The 22,780-nt window shown below is 38.0% G+C and overlaps 2 protein-coding genes and 1 pseudogene across 2 annotated transcripts; all 3 read left to right on the top strand.

Moving 5' to 3' along the window:
• Positions 1–4,728: 4,728 nt before the first annotated feature.
• Positions 4,729–6,126, top strand: LOC145895357 (uncharacterized). The gene is made up of 5 exons (XM_082984153.1): positions 4,729–4,972; positions 5,063–5,191; positions 5,312–5,440; positions 5,709–5,837; positions 5,928–6,126. Exons 1-5 carry the CDS (start codon positions 4,735–4,737, stop codon positions 6,041–6,043), a joined length of 741 nt encoding a protein of 246 aa, XP_082840279.1. The 5' UTR covers positions 4,729–4,734; the 3' UTR covers positions 6,044–6,126.
• A 7,862-nt stretch (positions 6,127–13,988) lies between these two features.
• Positions 13,989–14,618, top strand: LOC145895744 (short transient receptor potential channel 4-like). Its single transcript, XM_082984525.1, has one exon. It carries the CDS (start codon positions 13,989–13,991, stop codon positions 14,616–14,618), a length of 630 nt encoding a protein of 209 aa, XP_082840651.1.
• A 2,659-nt stretch (positions 14,619–17,277) lies between these two features.
• LOC145895743 (short transient receptor potential channel 4-like) lies at positions 17,278–21,104 on the top strand (annotated as a pseudogene).
• The last annotated feature ends 1,676 nt before the right edge of the window (positions 21,105–22,780 follow it).

Raw genomic sequence — 22,780 nt, 5'->3', positions numbered from 1 at the left:
GCTTGGGAACATAAGCTCAATGATATTCAAGCTGACGACACTTTAAAGGCAATGCACAGGAATGTTCCCCAATAATTACTTTTATACTCTGCCAATACCCCAGTTGATCACATGAGTGAGCAGAGATTACCTGCGATGCCATATTTAAAATATGTTGCAGATATCGAATAGTTTCAAACATGGGAGAATCCACAGATTACGTTACCTCAAAGGTCAGGACAAGGTTTTACATCTCACAAAAATATGTCACTGTAGCGTCACAAACCAAAGGCTTATATGTCCCTGATTATCGAAAGACCAAAGGGTATAGCAGCAACGACATTACTCTGTACTTCGATAAGATGGGGATGGTGCGTTTCTTTGCTCAGTGACATTATACATGACGTCATTTTTAGTGTGATGTCATAACTTTAACCTCACCTTTGTGTTGACTTTAATTTGATGATTCCAACGTTTCTAGTGACAACTATGTAGCGAAAAATACATTAGTGGTTGATTGTGGCGAATTAAATAAATCATTAATGAGGACAAATAGTGGTACTATGACAGAATAACAAAAATATCCTGTCCTAGTAACTATTTTATTATTACACAACTAAATAAGATATAATAAGTCGAAACAGCTGCCATCTGTCTGCAGCTCAAATTAACATCAAAATCCGTTTGTTGCACTTGTTCACTTGTTGTCCCATGTTTAATGCAAAACTATACTAAACCAGTTTTACAATGTTTTACAATCCTACGCATAAGGCTTGCTGCCAGCACTCGCACGACTATAGCGCCTTCTATGACGCCACGCAACAATAATCTCGCTTTCGCACGATTTCATTCGCAGCGGTAAAAATGCGACTTTGATCAGCTGTATCTCAGAAACCAGTCACCGTATCAAGCTAATTTGTTCGCCAAATATGTTTTAAAATGATGAACAACGCTTAGTTTAATTATTAACATGTTTTATTTTTCCGTGTCACATGCACTTTAAGGGTTAAAACCCCAAGTCCTCGTTGTGAAGAGCTACAGAAATTAAATTTGCTTCAAAATGATATTGCAAGTTACGCTTGAGATTAAAAGAATTGTAGTGCACCACAAAAAAATACAAAAACTTTCATTTAGCCAACAATACGACGACACAAATGGTGATATGCAAGATTGGCAAGTAAACCTCTGCTTACTCATGTGAACAACTGGAGTATTGACAGTGTATAAAAGTAATTATTGGGGAATGTAACGTATGATATCCATGTTATAGAAATCTTGGGGTTGAGATTATTTTGCGGTTTTGGGTCTTGAAAAAACTGTCTTCTGATGTTGTCATTGTTATCAAGACTATCGTGATTAATCGACTGTTCCAAGTAAATAACCGTTCGTTTTCTGATTTGGTGGCGAGCCTTCTTGAGCAAAGCATTACAGGGAACATTCCTGTGAGTCGCCTTTGAAGTGTCGTGAGGCTGAATATCAAATAGATCTACTTGTTCCGCAGTCCTGACGAAATGTAGGCACAATATTTCACGTCCGAAAATTAATGCAAAAACTCAACTTAGAGTATTGCTAATTTTGTGACTAATTTTTTCTTTCTCAAATTGACGATATGGTGCTCGCTCTTGTAATAAGTTTTTTGACCCTCATACTAATATTCAAAGCCTTGAAGTAAACTTCGCTACGTTTATTAAATCAAGCCGGTGAGGTAGGCACGATGACGCCAAACCGAAAGGTTTTACCGACAAAAATATCTGACGTCATTTAGTGCACAATTATAATGGATAAGGAAAACAATGAAGCGAAACACAAAAGTTGCTGAAACTGGCGCACAGAAAACATAAAAAGAATTGGTAGTGAAAGCAAACAGTGAGAAAAATCACAATTAAACAGGTTTGTGAATTTTTTTTTTATTAAAACCAAGAAGTTAGAATTTTTTAAAAGGTATATAGACGACATAATTTGGATAGCAGGTGGAAAAGCTGTCAACCGCAGCATTCAATCATCTGTGGGGAAAGCACTGGCATAACATAATTTAAAATTACCTTTTCGCACCATTTGTACTGCGGATGCTGGAGAAGAATTGGAGTTTTTAGATGTGAAGCATGTCACAAGCTCAGACCATCCATTCGGGTTTGTTATTTAAGATTTCACGAAGGCAACTGCAGCACACCGGGAGTTCCTCCACGGTGCCTCACACCACCCCCTGTCGGTCTACAGGGCGATCGTAAAGGGTAAGGCTATCAGACTCCGTAGGACGAATGAACGCAAAGAGGATTTCCGCGACAGCCTACAAAGATTGCAACGTAAATGTATTCAATCACACTTCCCCTAACACGTTGTCGGACTGGGTATAACGAAGGCATTGCAGTGGATAGAAGATTAAACGAACCCAACTACCCGCACTGCACACAAAAAAAACGATACCTGCGTGTAGGCTACGTGGTTTCCTAAACTTATCAAGCTTACAGAAAAAGAAAGAACACTTAAGCATAGTGCCATGATCGCCTACAAAAGACCACCGACACTATCCTGTATATTAACAAACTACAAGCGAATTGCACTTTCTGAAGAACAAACTACTGTTCAAGGCAGTTCTGGCCCTTCTGGGCATTGCAGTTTATGTAGGTGCCACGGAAAAGGGAAAGACATGGTTCCAGCAATGTCCTATATCACCCTCCAGATCAGCACAACAAACCTCCTACAAAAGTTGACTTGCCAGAATTATGGCCGTGTGCACGATGTGTGGAAATAAATACGTGGGCCAAACTAAATATTGTTTCGCCGTCAGATGGCGTGGCCAGAGAGCAAAGTGGAGGAGCTTTTACATTGACAAAGGGGATGACAACGTAGCTTTGCTAAAGCCTTATGCAACCCAGTACAAGTCCACTTTCGTTAATCGACCGAACATTGCGGATTGTTTTTGTATAATTTTTGTAGAACAACCACATTTTCGGGATTTAGATTGTGCGAGGCAAAGTGGCTTCACCTTACCGGTACCACCATTATCATACAGAAAATGATATTGCCTAGGGTGCGTTAATGCTTTTTCAGATCCTCTTTTAATTGCTTTTAGTCGTTTCAATGGCTCTATGTTTTTCGTGTGTGCTTTCAAGGTGGTTTCACGCAGTTCGTCTTATCGGCGCGTTCCTTATCTTCACCCGCGTCTGATTTTGTTTCTCCACAGTGAGCGCAATTCTCTTGCCTTTTCATGCAAGGGTGGTAACTCAGTGTTTTGCCTTGGCACAGTAGCATTGCAAGAGGTCGAAGTTGTGGTTTTTCATTACTAGACCTTTCTTTACTGTTGTTGTTTTTCAGACGTTTTTAAAATCATTTATTATGTTTACTGCAGGAACTGAAGATGCCCATGGGGCGAAATATATATTCCTGATTATAAGCCAGACTGATCCTGTAGTAAAAAGCTACTGCTGCTGCTTTTTTTAGCATTATTAAATAAGTTACAGTGATCGCTAGGCCTGCATCTGCAGTTTTGGGTAGATCCCAATATTTCAACTTTAAATTTTGTACTTGTTATTGTTATTGTTATTGTTATTGTTATTGTTATTGTTATTGTTATTGTTATTGTTATTGTTATTGTTATTGTTATTGTTATTGTTATTGTTATTGTTATTGTTATTGTTATTGTTATTGTTATTGTTATTGTTATTGTTATTGTTATTGTTATTGTTATTGTTATTGTTATTGTTATTGTTATTGTTATTGTTATTGTTATTGTTATTGTTATTGTTATTGTTATTGTTATTGTTATTGTTATTGTTATTGTTATTGTTATTGTTATTGTTATATTAAATAAACATTACTGTATTGTTTATAAAAATGACAAAAAAAAGGGTTTGCGCATTAGCACAACTTAGATTTAATGACTAAACACAGAATTGTCAAAAAAGGGTAAATAGGAAAATAAAAAATCCACATGACGATTATGTCGAGAAGAGCGTACTGGAATTAAAACAATTTTTTCTTGATGCAATGATATCGTTTATTTACCCTACTTGTCCAAATACTATCATAGAAAACAGTTGCTAATTTTACGGAATACAAGTTAATGTGAATATATACCCTGAAAGAAAATACATTTACATTATTTAGGTAACTGTAACGTCACGAATCCCGATCAGGTTTTCTTCTTGGTATATGGGTCGGGCGCTTGACCTATTTCAGCTGTAAATCGCCGATGCAATCTTTAGCTTTTTAAGCTTTGAAATTACAAATTAATTTAGATAAACTGCTTCAGAATAATTGCTTGGTAATGCTGGGCTAAAGCTTGGTACACATCGCTAGGGAGTCAAACACCAATAGGTCATAGAAACATCTGTATTAGGCAAACAGAAACGAATTGTTAACGCACACAGTTCAAAGTATATAATAACCTATTCGTTGTTGCATTTATGGTTGGGTAACTGCGATGTTAAACCGGTAGTGCTTATAAAATAAAAATGTTTTAGCTTTGCGGTTGTGCATTTGACTGTAATCGAAACATGCGCTAACGGAACGGAAAACAAAAGAGAAAATGGAGTTAAGTTGTCTTTTCACAAGAAAATTTTTTGATATTTTTTAAATTGTATACATAAGATACGAATTGAACGAAAAAATGTGAAAGGTTACTAGGTGGCGCAAAAGGACAGTTAAGACCCGAATTCGTCCATTTATAAAGATCGTTTCGACGCCACACCTGTTCATTTTGCGAAGTTTGGATGAAAGGGCTTTTCTAGTAGACCTGTTGCAATTTGATCGAAAATGGAAAGCAAAGTCAACATAGCGTTAGTCATGTTGTTGTTGTGTGGATTATGGTTATGTTCCAATGGTGAAGACAGTAATGCAGAAAATCGCGGGCTTCTCGGTGGAATTAATGGTTACATAAAGAATCTCCAGAAAAGGAATGCCAAAAATCAAATGTTTTCTCCCAGTTCTGGATTCAAACATAATTTTGAAAATCGTCGTAAAAGGGATATGGAAAATAGAGTGCCTCCTATAGGTAAATTCACCAGTTATAATAAAAACTTATGTAAATTCACCAGTTATATTCAAAATGTAGGTAAATTAACCAGTAATTTACAAAATCTAGGTGGATTCACCAGTGATGCTGAAAATCGCCTAAAGAGAATGAAAAGACACCGGTCACCACCACCAGGATTTAAACAACATTTTGAAAGTCGTCGTAAAAGGGATATGAAAAATGGAGGGCCTCCTGTAGGTAAATTCACCAGTTATATTCAAAATGTAGGTAAATTAACCAGTAGTATTCAAAATGTAGGTAAATTAACCAGTAGTATTCAAAATGATGGCAAATTAACCGGTAATTTACAAAATCTAGCTGGATTCACCAGTAATGCTGAAAATCGCCTAAAGAGAATGAAAAGACACCGGTCACCACCACCAGGATTTAAACAACATTTTGAAAGTCGTCGTAAAAGGGATATGAAAAATGGAGGGCCTCCTGTAGGTAAATTCACCAGTTATATTCAAAATGTAGGTAAATTAACCAGTAGTATTCAAAATGTAGGTAAATTAACCAGTAGTATTCAAAATGTAGGTTAATTAACCAGTAGTATTCAAAATGTAGGTAAATTAACCAGTAGTATTCAAAATGTAGGTAAATTAACCAGTAGTATTCAAAATGTAGGTAAATTAACCAATAGTATTCAAAATGTAGGTAAATTAACCAGTAGTATTCAAATGAGGTAAATTAACCAGTAATTTACAAAATCTAGGTGGATTCACCAGTAATGCTGAAAATCGCCTAAAGAGAATGAAAAGACACCGGTCACCACCACCAGGATTTAAACAACATTTTAAAAATCGTCATAAAAGGGATATTGAAAATAGAGCGCCTCCTGGAGGTAAATTAACCAGTAGTATTCATAACCTATGTAAATTCACCAGTAATATTCAAAATGATGGCAAATTAACCAGTAATTTACAAAATCTAGGTGGATTCACCAGTAATGCTGAAAATCGCCTAAAGAGAATGAAAAGACACCAGTCACCACCACCAGGATTTAAACACTACGTGCAGAATCGTCAGAAAAGCAGTGTTGAAAAATAAAATGTTCGACCTGCTGTTCAAAAAGAATGGGAATAACCAATTTTTTTTGTACAAATGTGTAAATAGAATACTAACACCATTTTGCGGCTCACTCTTCAACAGAGAGTACAGTAAAAGTTTGTTTAGATGTTTTTCATGGCCACCATATTGATTTAAATAAATATTTTCTCATCTTACATAAAGCAAGTGCCAAGAAACCGCAACTAGTTTCGCATCGTGCAATGTAACCCAAATTTTATGAAAGCTTTAAATATTATAGCAATTTTCAAAACTTTGCAACTCTGTTGATAATGTTTGTTACTAATAAACAATTAATCGGATCAATATTTGTGTAAAACGTTTGCAGAGAGGTAATAAAATTATACCCTCTGTATGGGTTTTACAATTTCACCAACATGGATGTTTAAGAGAATTTCCCAGGAAATTGTTTCCACTACATGTGGGTGTATAAGACTGACTTAGAATGACACTAACGTTTTTACACATTAATAAGATCATAGTCAAATGCACAACTACATATGTGTGGACAAAACCAAAAATTCCGTGCTGCCAAAAGTACTGCGCGGTCAAACCTATGTCACCAACCACAGTTATAACACGCCACCATGCTTGAAAAAAGAGCATTCAAACGAAACGTTTCATCCTTAAACTGATTCCCGAGAAGTTTGTGCCCAAATTTTTGAGACAAAGTTTATCTGTAAATTGACGTCGTGATGGCCAACGACATTTTATTGATATGTAGGACATTATATGGCTATTAACTGCACTTCTATCTATGCCATTGGAGCATAACCACAGTCCACACAGTAACAGTAACGCGACTAATGCTTTGTTGGCTTTCATTTCCATTTTTGTCAACTTTGAGAAAACTCGAAACATTGGTGGGCAATCAACGTCAGTATAAAGTTTATTTAATGAAAGAAATATTAACTGTGCCTTGTAATACTCTCAATTTCTGTTTTGAAAGAATAACATTTAAAGTAAAAACCAAGCTTAAGAGTAAATATAGAATACATTTGTCCGACTGCGAGACCCACGAAAAAAACTTCAACAGAAACCAACACTAAAAGCTGCGAGAGGCGCGACAACACCTCGGTATCTCGTCTGGGGAGAGAAATGCACTCAAGGTTGTAGCCTTAAACATAAAAAAACACACAGTGATGTAATTAGCGATAGAGCGTGTTAACGTGCACATATAGAGGAAACCCCTGCATGACTAGTACCCCAAAATATATGACTAGTACCCCCCAAAAAATATCGATATACATCGATATCACAAAGGGTTGTGAGAACTATTTGTCCAAAAACTCTATGGTTCAATGCTTTTCTTGAGTAAAAATAAAAGTCGGAACCTATCTTAGGACCACATATACTGGTGCGACAGGCCCGTATCGTAATAGTTTGTGGTGGCGAAGATATTTTGTGGTTACTGCCTTGGCGTTGGCCCAACAGTCCTTGACACCAAATTTTTAGGTGTGTCAGCTCACGTTGGCAGTCGACCGTGACTTGAACGCGAGCTTAATGTGAACCAGAATTCTTTGAACACTCAAGCCATTTGTACTGTCGCACCGCTTCAGGATAAATAATGTTAACATAGAACGACACGAACCCTCTTTTTTTCTAACGTTATAGACTTAGCCAACCTTTTTGGCACAAAAGTTTAAAAATACGCAATGAAATGATTTTCAACACAAATAGATTTACTACTAGATTAGGTTTAATTGGTTTAATGACGTAGGGTTATCATAACATATTTATTGGTTTCAAGCCACCTGCCTAGATGTATTTATCGCCACATCCAGTATACCAGACGGAATAAAAGTACAAAAAATGAAACCAATAATGTTGTTGAAAGCTCCTTATTTTAAAGCCATAGATAAATTTGTCCAAACTAATCAAAAAAAAAATCCAGAGAAAATAGGGATTACAACCGCTACGTCAGTAGAAAATCACTAGTATCTGTAACAACCAATCAAGGAGGTTATAAAAGAAAAATGTACACATACAGACACACATCTTATCCGTTTTCTCTTGTCTTCATTTGCTGTGAAAAGTTGTTGAGGGGATTCAATTTTTTATAGCGCTAGTTTATTTTCAGCCCATGCTTACCCCTCTATTGTTCTGGTGCAGGGCGCATCGAGGTCATGGTCAAATGCACAACCACAAATACGAGCTGCCAAACCCGACTTCCTCACAAGCTGGGTCTTTAAGTACCATAATAATAGGCTATCCTACTTTGCGAAAAAATGCATTCTCTGCTTTGTGTCCGATTTACCAGGAAGCAACCAGGCAAAACTTTGTCATTTTTATTGATCAGCACTTCGCAAAAGCCTGACGAAATGTCAACAATTGCTTGTAGGAAACCACACATATCGTAGTTAATATTTTGCCCAGGTTAAAGCCTCTTAATTGAAGCAACATTGGTTCGAAATATTTTTCGTGGAATAATTCAATGGAAGGTAATTGCCCTTAGATTTAGCTATAAAAATCATATAGCATTATACAAAACCATGTCAAAGTCATGTAAAACGAAAAAAACAATCCGACAAAACAGGGATAGCAGAAGGTCACGGTCTTATCGGGACCAAACATTGAGTTTAACGCACCAGTAAGCGTGAAGACAGATTTGACAGACGGAATGTGACCCTACCTTCTGCGCGGACGAAAATTTTTGATCATGGAGTTTTCAAACGTCAAATCATTTCACGCAGAAAAATTTTGATTGTTTGTTTAAATTACTGTTGCCAGCAATATTTATCCCAATTTTACTCAAAAGAAATTTGTCTTGTTTCTAGCATATGTCTATCGATGTGAAACAGAAGGTATGCATGACAGATGCGGAATTCCGTTTACCTCCACAAACTTGTCCATATAATAATCCTTTGACCTGCTGTAAGAATTAGGAAAATTATTGTTGTCGAAAAGCAACAAAAAGCTTACATTTCACGTTGTTTGATACAAAACAGATCACATATATAGCATTGTGGCTAAAACAGCAACAAAATGCTGTTGCGTTATATAAATTTTGCCACAAATCAAATGATTTAGAGTAGACAACTTATCAGTAATTTATTGAAAATATGTGTTTCATTGCGGCAATGAAAATTTCAGTGATATTAGAGCATTTAGGTTTTACCTTATAACTTAAAAAAATGCACTTCTTCTGGTTCACATTCAGCTCGCGTTTTGGTCAAGGTCGACTGCCAACGTGAGCTGATAGGCTAAACCAAAAATATCGTGTCAAGTACTGCTGGATTGACCCCAAGCCAGCAGTAACAAAATCCCTTCGCTGCCACAAACTACTCTGCTACGGACATATTGGCGTCCAGTACAACTGTTCTAAGATACTATTAATTCTACCCGAGAAAATCATTGAATCTTAGCAGTTGTTTTCGTCAAATGGTTCTTGCAACCTTTTTGTTAAGATTGTAGTTTAGTATTTACAAAAAGCAAACAGATCCCGCACCACAACATATTAATGCAATTTGTATCATTAATGTGCACTAAGGTTACAGGGAATGTTTAATCTAATCACCAATGAAAATGTTTTTAATAGCGATTGTAACATTTTTCTTTGTTTTTTGTTGGATTCTACATTTCTCAAGAAAATTTTCAAGCAACTTTGCACATGGTTCGTTATTGTGATTGACAGTGACAAAAAAATACAAGAAAAGTGACAATTTACCGCTTGGAGGTAAAGGATGGTAACAAACTAAAATTATTTTGCTCGACCAATTTCACAACAAGACGGCACATATTGTGGCGATTTTGGATGAACGGAAATCTCTATCTGGAATTTCCGGTACTTTAACTTAGAAAATAGGCAATCAATTAACATACAGCAGATCTTTTTCACCACACAAGTAATTAGCTTCAAGGCCCCTTGAGTCGCCTTTTTGGGGTACTAGTCATGAGATAGTTTCCTCTATTTTTGCGCATCGACACGCCTTATCGCATGTTTACGTCAATGCCTTTTACCTTTTTTAATGTTTAAGACAAGAACCTTGTGTGCATTTCTCTCCCCAGGTGGGGTAGTGAGAGGTTGTCGCGCCTCTCGAAGTCTTTAGTGTTGAAGATAATTTTATCGTTTTGTAACGTCGATTTTTGGTCTAAAAGTCTGAAACTTGCGTCCCATACTTACCTTAAGCTTGGCATGTTATTATTTTATAACAGAAACTTTAAGTATTACAAGCCACTGTTATTATTTATTTCATTAAATAAACTTCATACTGACGTTGATTGCCCACCAATGTTTCGAGTTTTCTCAAAGTTGACAAAAATGGAAATGAAATCCAACAAAGCATAAGTCGTGTTACTGTTACTGTTGCTGTTGTGTGGACTGTGGTTATGTTCCAATGGCGAAGATAGCAGTGCAGCAGATAGTAGAAGATTTGAAACAGACAGCCTTCTTCTGGATTTTTCACTAATGTCAAAAATCGTCAGAAGCGGAATGCGAAGATCGCTCCGCCTCTAATGCCAGGATTTTTCAAGAATTATCAAAATCGCAAAAAAACGGAGCGAGGAAAATGCCGACCCTCCTATAGGAAACTGCTGGAAAGTACACACATTGCACCTTGTCATTCACGCAATGGTTGTTCTTGTGAATGTGGAGTCTAGAGATGGAGGAGGATCACACAAAACGTCTATTCCTGGAGACGCTCCGAATTCACAAGAACAACCATTGCGTGAATGACAAGGAGCAATGTGTGCACTTTCCAGCAGTTTACAACAACTTGTTGTAAGTGTTACGCCCCGCTACACACCTGGTCACGTGTTGACACAAGCGGTGCCAATGTTATCTATTCCCTTTTTTCTTGTGTTTCTTACGTTTTTTATTGAGTTTTTAGTGTTTATGCGCTTGATGCAGTATGTTGACATAACCCTGAGGAAGTCTCGCCGGATGGAAGACGAAACGTCGGTTTCGAATAAACAACTTCAGAAACTTAAGTACCAGGAGAACGCTTTTGGTTTGTAGATATTCGTTGTGTTAAATGTAAATGCACATATAACCCCAAAACCATTATCTGTTTCATTGACTTCAGGCGAAAATTTTGTGGTTTTCCGATAATGTGCCACACTTTACAACGATTTCAATGGTTCTGTTTCGTGAAAATGAGTAATTATTAACATAAATTATTGTAATATAAATAAGAGCAGCATAATGTTACCAGACAATCGAGATCTATGAACGTTCGCACAAAAATGTAAGAGTGGGTTGGGCACGTTATATAGGGTATTATGGTAAAATGCATGGCTACAGACTTTTGTAGACAACCACGAAAATACTGTGGTAAACGTACTGCGCGGTCAAATCCAAGTAAGCAACCTCCGTGTTTGCAAATATTAACGTATTTGGCTAAGTGGCCGCTTATCTGAAAGCAGCCAAGCAAAGCGTTCCTTCCTAAAACTGATCCACGGGGAATTTCTGCCCAAATTTCAGAAATAAAGTTTATCTGTGAATTGGCGTCGTGACGATCTTGAGGCATTAACAACAACAGGCTGTATATTGTTAAATGTCGACTTTTTTTTTTGACAAACATTACCAATTAAATGAATGTAATGTAATTAAGAATTGCATCAGAAATATTACAACATATTATCATTTAATTGCAACTCTAACTTCATTTGTCGACATTTTTGCAGGTGTTAATTCTTTCTTCATAAGTTCCACTCCAATAAATATTTTTTCATAAGTTCCACTCTAGTAGCGTACGCGTAGGTCATGGTCAAGTGATCAGTCTATAAAGTTCACAAATCCTATGAAAGACATAAAAACTATAAAAAAAGGATTCGGAAATGCTAAAAAAGGATTTGCCAACATATTGTTTTAGGAGTTTTGTTACAAAATGTGATCATGACGTAACCTTAATTAAGAAAATGGACGCGCATTCCATTAAAGGAGATTTGTTCAAAATTTGTCGAGGAAAAAACGTTTCACTCGAGAAAAGAATTGTGTGTAGGGTTATTTGGATAAAGTGCGAAATCATTGGTAAAATTTTTCATAGTGTGAAATCAACTGATGAAAAAAAATATAAATAGTAAAAATAAAAGGCTGCATATAAAGATAGTCCCATTTTCTAGATATATATTTGACTAGTTCAACGCCATACACAAATATATTCGACAACAATAATCTTAATTTAAGTTTCAGCCCATCCGACTCCATCCATCCTTTGCCGTGTATTGCATGGCGCATTGAGGTCGTGGTCAGAACGACAAACGCAACACAATTTCTAAAGACTACATTCAGAGTTTAAGATCAACTCTCTGAAAGCAACCAAACGAAACTTTATATTTTAAGTAGATATACGAAGATCATAACCGTATTGTTGCGACCTATTATGTTACGTTACATACGAAGATCATAACCGTATTGTTGCGACCTATTATGTTACGTTACACGTGTAATGTGGTTTTGGTCCACTTGGCAATTGAGGTCAAAATCTTTTTGCCAACACCACAAATAATAAATGGAACTGAACGATAATAAAGATAACAGCAGATTTTCCCCACCATCACACCCAAAGGCTGCTTCATTGATAAATTAGTTTTAGCTTGTACGTCAACTGCTAATTGACTAGGATTGGAATTTGAAACGCTTGCTGCATTTATTAATGAAAAAAACCTACGAAAACACGTTCATTTGTGTAGTGTTTGGTTACGTATAGACAAAAAGGAAGCTGCATGCGAGGATGTTGCGCTAAAGGACAGCAACGATCAAATTTTGTTTGCTGGAGTGATCGCGCAGTAGCACTTTTAGCAAGGCTTTTTTGTGTTTCTCTGCACATCTGTGTAGTTGTGCATTCATACTTATATATATCAATATCATAAATAATTAAAATGATACCTTCCGTCTGCTAATTGAGGTAGTTAACACGTAGTTAACTACGGGAGACGTGGTTACGGTGTGAAAAGTGGTTAGCTACTGGGAGACGTAGTTAAGCACTATTTAAAACGATGCAATCTGTCCTGAAGGGATCAGTTTTATTGATAAATTGATCATTTTACAGAAAATTATTCTTGCAAAACGTTTTGTTATCAACCAACTGCTATCCGAGACATCATCCATATCCGACGACCTCAGTATCCAATACATTTCTCAACAAACCACGACAGTCCTGTGTTTGACAACCAAAGATCGAATCTGCAATGGACCATGAGATGAAGAACGTCGCCCTATAAATATGAAGTTGAATTGTCCGGGAAGTAGACATGTTACCTCCGTGCTGAGGGGTCACCACTTCCTTCAGTGTTGTTGGTGACCGACAGCAACGGGAGGAACATTGCCTGCCCCCAGATGGTATCGGCGAAAAGTAAACTTTTTTACGTTAAATGTCATTTCTATTCCAGGGGGAAAACACTGAACCATGGAGCGGAGGAATTCATGTACGGAAAAGGTTCGAGTACGTTGATTTTATCATTCTGACTCTTGGTACGAACGACTTGGTTTCACGCCATGCTGATCACTATCATTACATGGTTGGGGACGATTTTCAACAGCTGCTCGAGGTGTGCCAACAAATGTACCCGCAGTCTCAGGTTGGTTTATTATTATGTAAGCAACGTCGTTACAATGGGTTTTTTAGAGGGACCGCATTCCTTTCCGAAAATCGCTGTTGGTTTTTCGGCACCGTTGATTTTGAACACATTTTATTCCCTTCTTTGAACGCATCAGGCGTGCAATTCAGCAAGTTACACACTTGTTAGTTATTTAGTTGACTGACTAAAATAATCTTTAAATCCTTTCATTTTAAACAGGGCAGTGGATTTTTTTTAACACAACAATGACGTAATCAAAACACCGAGATATGATTGGAAACCACACGAATTTAAACTTATTTCAGAAGCTCTGCTTTCTTGGGCTTATATCTTTGTGTGTCTCCGTGTTTTTAATTCGATCAGAACAATTCGTAGACTTGGTCCCCTACAATTGTCATTAGCCAGAATGGTAACCAACATCCACGAATTCCTTTTCATATTCGCACTTGTCGTGGTTGCTTTTGCTCTAAGTCTCAGTGGGTTGTATTGGTATTATGGCACAAATCCTGGCAGACAACTGCTTTGTGTTGCAAATAATTCTACTGCTTCAAATTGTAACAACAGTGTTCTGTTTACAGATATCGGCAGTTCACTAGGGTCACTGTATTGGACAATTTTTGGCTACCTAGACCTGTCTCTTATATCGCTTTCTGGAAAACACTTCGTAACTGAAGGGTTCGCTTGGTCGCTTGTGACTGTATATCACGTTGTTGTTCTCATTGTTTTGATTAACATGTTGATTGCCATGATGTCACAAAGTTACGAACAGACAAGCGCCAAAGCTGAAGTGGAATGGAAACTTCACCGGGAGGCAGTTTGGCTTCGATTTATTCGAATGGAAAACGTTCTTCCTCCACCAATGAACATTATTCCGAACATCTTTCAACTGGTAAAATGGATTAGGGGAAAGTACCGTAAAACCAAGAGAGTACACCAAGTAAACAATAATGCAAATGAAAATCACCAAGGGTCGAGAAAATACGTCATCAAGGTTATTCTGGAAAGATATAAATACAATAAAGGACTTGCAAAATAGGTGAATGTTTATTTCACCAACATTCGCTCAACGTGACAGCACAAAGTTTATCATAAATATTCGCCAAGCATGTTTTGAAATGTTTTCAAATTAAAGTTTATTTTGCTGAAATTTTGCTGGTGTGTTTGACCCTGCGTGACCGCCATGTGTGACATTTAACCTTATATGTTAATAAACCTCATTTCGTACAGAAACAAGTATTTATTTTTGTAACTGTTTCTGGTCATTCCAAGCAGTAATAATTAACTTTACTATGATTTGTGGTTCTGTTGACAATGCTTTCGCGTATTTGTGAATTTATGATGTTTTGATGTTGATGTCGCATGGTTGGCCATCAGTGTCGTCTTATTGTACGCGTACTTTAGATGACGTGCGAGTACCTTATTAACTAACGTGCACGTTATTTAAAGCCTGGCCAACAGTGTCAAATTCGGATTAAGAGCGACATCATGTGGAATAATAAAATACGCGCGCGTTAATAAGCAGCACGTTCAATATTAGTGTACATGCACCTTAATAGGATACATTTCAACCGTGTCATAAGTCTCATGTACGCGTACGTAATTAGCGAACATGCAATTTTTTAACGTAACTTAGTAACGTGCAGGCATGTTAAGTTGGCCGATAGTGTCATAATCATAGGTAAAACTACTTGTACAGTCATCGTACTTAATTTTTGTTAGTCGCGCCAAAAAATAATTCCGGACTGGTCTAGATTAACAACAAAGTAAACGGCGCGAACTACAGATGTCCACTAGATGGATACATGAGTGATATTTGCGTGAGTGAAAGCAGAAAACAAGAGCATGTCGACGCCCATAAGCAGTACAAGTAATTTTACCTAAGATTAGCACGTTAATAAATTGCAGGTTCGTAAATTAGGTACGCGTACATGAGTTTGACTTATGACACGGTTGGCCATGAAATGTATCCTATTAAGGTGCATGTACACTAATAGTAAACGTGCTGCTTATTGACGCACGCGTACCGTGTCATAAGTCAAACTCATGTACGCGTTATTATTCCACATGATGTCGCTCTTATTCGCAAAAAGCTGAAATTAAACTTGATAAACTTATCTACCCTCAAACTACGCTTGGTGTCGTTCGGGACTTGTATTGCAATTTACTTTTGGAGCAAGATTTTTAAATGAGGCATAAGCAGCTTGTTTTTCACTTTTAATGGTGATCTCCCAAACTTAAGAATTGACAAAAGTGATGTGTGTGGAATATCGGCTGCCGAAGCATGTCGAAGGAAAGGTACATTTCCCAAGCTCAACACATGTCGGAGATGTGACTAATATCAAGATTCTGTAATCACAACAAAAGAAACTGAAACTACGCAACAGTATTTGAGGAACACCAAAAGAAACAAATCAGGAACAGATACTCGCCCACTTGGAGTTGGTTTCGATGCATTTGCCTGACATAAGTATTTCGTTGTTGGTCTTCCCCGTACTAGCATCAGTATATTGCAAAATATAGATTTCGATTGAAGATGGCTGTACTTCTTATCAGAATCGAACCACACAGCTTCGACAACCAGAGTAACCTTGCACTTCCTTCAAGAGTTTTCCCAGTTTGTTCCCTTAAGCCCTGACGACACGTTCCTTCAGCAGTTACTTTGTCGCAGGGCCCATTGTCACCTTTACAGTGCATATGTCTGGTCGTCGGTGATTAGCAACATCGGTCAAACGCTCGACACATATACCTTACAGAAAACGTGATCGGGATTCGTGTATAGAATATCCTGGGTTCTATTCCCGTTGTGGTCAAAAAGTAAGACGACTTACCACTTACGAAAAAGCTCAATGCCTATTTGAATGCATCTGTTCAACATACATTCTAAAGCAATTTTTAAAATGTACAGCAGGTAAGTAAAGGTTTACGGCAATGGAAAATTTTTGTTCTGTATTACACACATTTCCACTCAGTAGTCTAAATAATACAAACAAATGTAATGTAATGCATGTGTTTATTTTGCAAACTATTTCCTCTACTTAGTCAGCGACGATAACTACAGCTCCCACGCAGCAACTTCCACAGCTCTACCTCCGGTAACTATACATATAACACCAACGCATCCTGCGTGCTCACTTGTTAAAAAAGCATGACTATTTCAAGCAAAAATACGCAGTAGAGTTGGAACTTGTAAGTAAAGATTACATACCAATAACATTTCAACTTTGTTGGATTAAAACTTGAAATTTGATGTTACATTATAAATTACGTCATAAGTGACAAACACCACTAATCTTATGTTTGTATGCTAGGGATACAACGTAAAAGAAGAGACCATGGTTTAATAAAGCTCACCACTGTGTTAGTGGGTGGGTACTATGTGTCATGTTTGTTGTGAGGGAATCGATAAAAAGACTACATGTGACAAGCTATTTTGCAACTTAGTACAGATGTATTGTCATGTTTTGATTTTACAGGTTGACGCACGGTGCGTTGGTGATATACATAGTCACCGGACGAGGAAATGTGGAGATTGCTGCGCGGAAGCTTTACTTATTAGTGCTGACAAAATGGAGAAAATAGCCCCAATTTGCAAAGTAACTCATTTTCAGATTACAAAAACAGCAAGTGTTCCAGACTTGTAAAAGAAATACAAGAATAGTCCAAGTTAGTTTTGCAGGTAAAATTTCCAAAGTAACATGGTTCCTATTTACGAAACTTCTGCAATTTCTGCCGAAATTCATGAACCGCCAAGAATAGCAAAACCAGGAAGGTCTCCGAAGTACAAAATTTCTGAACCGCAAATCCTGAGACCAGGTTCGAGCATTTCAGGTTTGTTGGTTTGATTAATTGGCAAATCACCATTTCAAAACCATGGATTTGGAAATAGAGCGTGTGTGCTTAATGCTTTGACCTAAACCACTTAACTACGTTTACTTGCCTGTTTTAAACACGAAGGGATTCGATCCCAGAGTATTTTGCCTTTACCGTATACTTTCGCCTGTCTTTACACCGGGAGACAACAAACGATATTTTTGTGAAAGTACAGCTTTTAGAGGGAACGAGGATCAAGACGATGAAACAACTAGAATGGAAAAGTAAGTGACAACATTATTCCACAACATAGCTTTTTTTTATTTTGCAAGAATTTTGCATCTTCAGGAAAAACAATCAATACATTGCGGATGTGAAAGCAGATCGCCTGAATGTTGCATCTACACAAGGAGAAATCAATTTTAGTTATCTACTGCCTGGGAAAAATATAATTCCCGATGTAAATTACACTGACCAAGAAGGACGGACAGCCCTTAGAATTGCCATCAACAACCGATCAGTCAAAGCTTGTAGACTACTTCTGGAAAAGGAGGTTTGAATTGGTCATAAGTTACATACATATAACTTACACACGCACACGCACACGCACACGCACACGCACACGCACACGCAAATTATGTACAATTCTGTGCCAAGTACAAACGTGTAAAGTTTTTTTGTCTTAAAACAGGCAAATTTAGAGTGGTCCCTGTTGCATGCGATCAAGCAAGATTTCGTGGAAGGCGTCGAACTAATTCTAGAATCTGAATACAAACGCGGTATTCAGACTCCCACACTTCCATCGAGCGACTACTACTTTCCTGGATTCGGCCCGGTTGTCCTTGCTGCACATTGTAACAAGTACTACATTCTAAAACTATTAATCGAGCATGGATATAAACTGGAGGTAGGAGCTGCGTTCCATACTAGTCTACTCAACAGATTATTCGTTAATCTTACATGAGTTGCGACATCGGCCAATCCAGTTCTGTTTCAAGATTATTTTTAACCTTGGGTGTGACTGAAAAAAAAATTAAAAATTACATCCATTATTTGGCACAGGAAAAGTACACATGTGACGAGGTTTTCTGGGAATCGGCAAATGATAGGAAAATAATGTGTCAAGCAAAATCAAGCCCAGCCTATATTACAGTACTCGCTGAGGTAATATAAAGTAATCGGAAAGACAGCATTAAATAAAGTTATGGTACTCTTTGTTGGCGATGCAATATGTTTACGGTTTTGGGTCCGGGTGTAGAGGTTTGGTATTGATCCATTTCAACATTCTATGGATTTGATAACAACAATACGAGAAAATGCCAAAATGGAACCAGCACACAGTCAGTTTTATGCCAAGTTAGAACGTGAAGTTGAAAGTTACATGTGCGCTCTTTTAGATGAGGTAATCTGCAATTAAGGTCCGTATTTAAATAAAACGCAGAAACAATGTTTGTACAGATTCGCTCGTCTGATGGTCTGCTCTGCCTTTTTCAATGTGAAGTCGCAAACCTGGACACATCAAGACCCATACAGCGATTGGGAAGAGTTGTTAAAGATTTCGACGACATTGAAATTCGCCAGGATGGAAGTGAACAAAATGATAATGCGAAGTCACGTAAAAAGATGCAACTTCTTGACCGTTCGGTCGACATGCGGTTATTACAGTTTGTAACTCATAGCAACACACAAGTTTGTAATCAATTCCATCCTAGGTCTATTTCTAGTGTAATTGCGAGCTTTTTTTCAGCAATGCATCGATTACATGAACTACAGGGGGGCAAGGTACATGCACCAAGGAAATATGATTAAATGGATTTTAATCAACTTTTTCGTCGGATTGCTTTTTCCTTTTCTGTCTCTGTTTTATTTGACCATCCCAAATGTTTGGATTGGAAGTAAGCAGTTCCCATTTTAGTCCCGATGTGAACAACTATATTTTGTAATACTCGATCCTTCTAAAAACTATTGCAGAGCTTATAAAGCAACCAGCAGTGGCATTTGCTTGTCACCTTATGTCGGATTTATCCTTTGTTGTTTTGATGATCATCAACGTTGCAACACGATCTGTTGAAAACGATTATCTGGGTATGCCGAGGAAATTGCACTGTTCCGCCATGTTGTCGCTTTGATAATTAATTTACACGTGGTAAGCATTTTAAGGATCTCCTCCTACTCCAGTTCAATGGTTGATGCTCTTGTGGGTAATCGGAAAATGGAGTCAAGAATTAGTTGAATTGAAAATCCACGGCCCTTCCAAATACTTCTCGAACTGGTGGAATCTAAATGATATCACACAACTTGCATTACTAAGCACTACCGCCATACTGAGGTAAGTTTGCTATAAATTTACTTACACCGAAGTGCGATGACAGAAGAGCACTGACAAACCATTTGCACTCAATTTAAGATATAAACCAGTTTTGACAAAATTACTGGTATACATATCATTTAATGCTATGCAGCATGATTGTGCATTTTCGGTTTTGAACCCAGTTTGAGTCTAGGCATTGTACGCATAGAGTCTAGGCATTGTAGGTATTGAGTCTTGGCATCGTAGGCATAGTAGACATTGTAGTAGTGCCTACGGTGCCTACGGTGCCTACGGTGCCTACGGTGCCTACGGTGCCTACGGTGCCTACGGTGCCTACGGTGCCTACGGTGCCTACGGTGCCTACGGTGCCTACGGTGCCTACGGTGCCTACAATGCCTAAAATGGGTTTTTAGAGGGACTGCATTCCTTTGCGAAAATCGCTGTTGGTTTTTCGGCACCGTTGATTTTGAATACATTTTATTCCCTTCTTTGAACGCATAAGGCGTGTAATTCAGCAAGTTGCACACTCTTTAGTTATTTAGTTGACTGTCCAAAATAATCTTTAAATCTTTTCGTTTAAACAGGGCAGTGGATGTTTTTCAACACAACAATGACGTAATCAAAACACCGAGATATGAATGGGAACCAAACGAACTTAAACTTATTTCAGAAGCTCTGCTTTCTTGGGCTTATATCTTTGTGTGTCTCCGTGTTTTTAATTCGATTAGAACAATTCGTAGACTTGGCCCCCTGCAATTGTCGTTAGCCAGAATGGTAACCAACATCCTCGAATTCCTTTTTATATTCGCACTAGTCGTGGTTGCTTTTGCTCTAAGTCTCAGTGAGTTGTATTGGTATTATGGCACAAATCCTGGAAGACAACTGCTTTGTGTTTCAAACAATTCTACTGCTCCCAACTGCAACAACAGTGTTCTGTTTACTGATATCGGCAGTTCACTACGGTCCCTGTATTGGACAATTTTTGGCTACCTAGACCTGTCTCTTATATCGCTTTCTGGTAAACACTTCGTAACTGAAGGGTTCGCTTGGTCGCTTGTGACTGTATATCACGTTGTTGTTCTCATTGTTTTGATCAACATGTTGATTGCCATGATGTCGCGAAGTTACGAACAGACGAGCGCCAACGCTGAAGTGGAATGGAAACTTCACCGGGCAGCAGTTTGGCTTCGATTTATTCGAAGGGAAAACGTTCTTCCTCCACCAATGAACATTATTCCGAACATTTTTAAACTGGTAAAATGGATCAGGGGAAAGTACCTTAAAACCAAGAGAGCACATCAAGTAAACAACGATGCAAATGAAAATCACCAAGGGTCGAGAAATTACGTCATCAAGGTTATTCTGGAAAGATATAAATACAACAAAGGACTTGCAAAATAGGTGAATGTTTATTTCACCAACATTCGCTCAACGTGACAGTACAAAGTAACAAATATTAGCCAAGCATGTTTTGAAATGTTTTCAAATTATTGTTTGTTTTGCTGAAATTTTGCTGGTGTGTATGACCCTGCGTGACCGCCATGTGTGACATTTAACCTTATATGTTAATAATCCTCATTTTGTACAGAAACAACTATTATCTCATTAATTTTTGTAACAGTTTCTGGTCATTCCAAGCAGTAATAATTAACTTTACTATGATTTGTGGTTCTGTTGAAAATGCTTTCGCGCATTTGTGAATTTACGATATTTTGATACCGCCGTCACGCTGCTTTCTGTCTGGATTGAGGAACTATCTTGTAGCTATCCGACAAATCTAGCGAAGATGTCTCAGTGAATCACGTCGAAAATCACGCCATTTGTAGACACAACTGCTTTGCGTCCGTTTAAGACGTGTGTCGCAAGTCGCGTGTGTCGCAAAGACGCTACAATACCCCCCACCAATCTTCAAGTCATGCACGATAACGTAAAGGCAAATTGACAATCCGACACAGCGGGTCGATGTCGTATGGTTGGCCATCAGTGTCATAATTCGTCTTATTGTACGCGTAACTTAGATAACGTCCGTGTACCTTATTAACTAACGTGCACGTTATTTAAAGCCCGGTCAACATTTGTTGAGGTGTTAGGTGTGCGCCGTTTCGAACAAAAACATGCGTGCAATTGCGCAATAGACCTTCCACCCTGTTGTGAGAATGTCGGTGCCAGGTTGTCGGAGTCGGTCGCAAGTCCCGCATTGAATCTCTTAATTTTGACAAAAACTACATTGGATCTTTGGGTTCGTTAGAAGACGTAGAAAACTCGCCTGGCAATTGTGGTGTAGCACCATACACCAACTCTGCGGCAGAAACACCCGATGTATTACTTTAAAGCTGATCTCATGCAGAGTAATACAACGGGAAGATGATCAAACCTATCCTTTGTTGTCAAGCGCGCTTTTAACGCGGCTTTAAGCTGGCGGTGCATTCTTTCTACAATACATTACACTGAGCGTGGTAGGACGTTGTTCGTTGCCGATGGGCATCTAGTAACTTGTTAAGATTGGACGCCCAGAGTGTTGATTCAAACTGGCGTCCCTCATCCGCCATGATGGTTTGTGGGGTTCCGAAGCGCGAAACCCATAAAAGGTTCTTGGCTCTTGCGAAATGTACCATTGAGTAAACCGATCGATGCACGCAAACAAATGGGATGTCAACATGAGTATTATCAAACCTTCTGGTCGGTGGTGCAAAGGAACTAAAAGCAGCAGCGGTATGTTGATAGATTTCAGCTTTCTGGCATTGTAAACAAGTGCGCAACCAATTACTAACACCGTTGTTCAAACCATGCCTTATGAAACGATAAGACACAAGAGTTGCGCGACAAATTGTGAACAGCGTCGTAAATTTGGCGACGGTAAGCATTGGGAACCACACAACGGGAATAGCCTTTAGAAACATCGCAAAAAATTGTCAGTTCGGTTCCAAACAAAAGTACATCGCAAAAACCTAAGTGACGTGATAAAGGTTCGTAATTCATGAATAATCTTGTTATTTCGTTGTGCGAGTGCCCTCTGAGTAAAATCAATCACAGATGTTGAAATGGCATTAAAACTGACCCTCGACAATGCATCAGCA

Source organism: Ascidia mentula, chromosome 3, assembly GCF_947561715.1.
Source record: "Ascidia mentula chromosome 3, kaAscMent1.1, whole genome shotgun sequence".
In the NCBI taxonomy this organism is placed as follows: Eukaryota; Metazoa; Chordata; class Ascidiacea; order Phlebobranchia; family Ascidiidae; genus Ascidia; species Ascidia mentula.
Note: the sequence above shows the minus strand (reverse complement) of the source record. Positions and strands in the feature narration are given on the sequence as shown.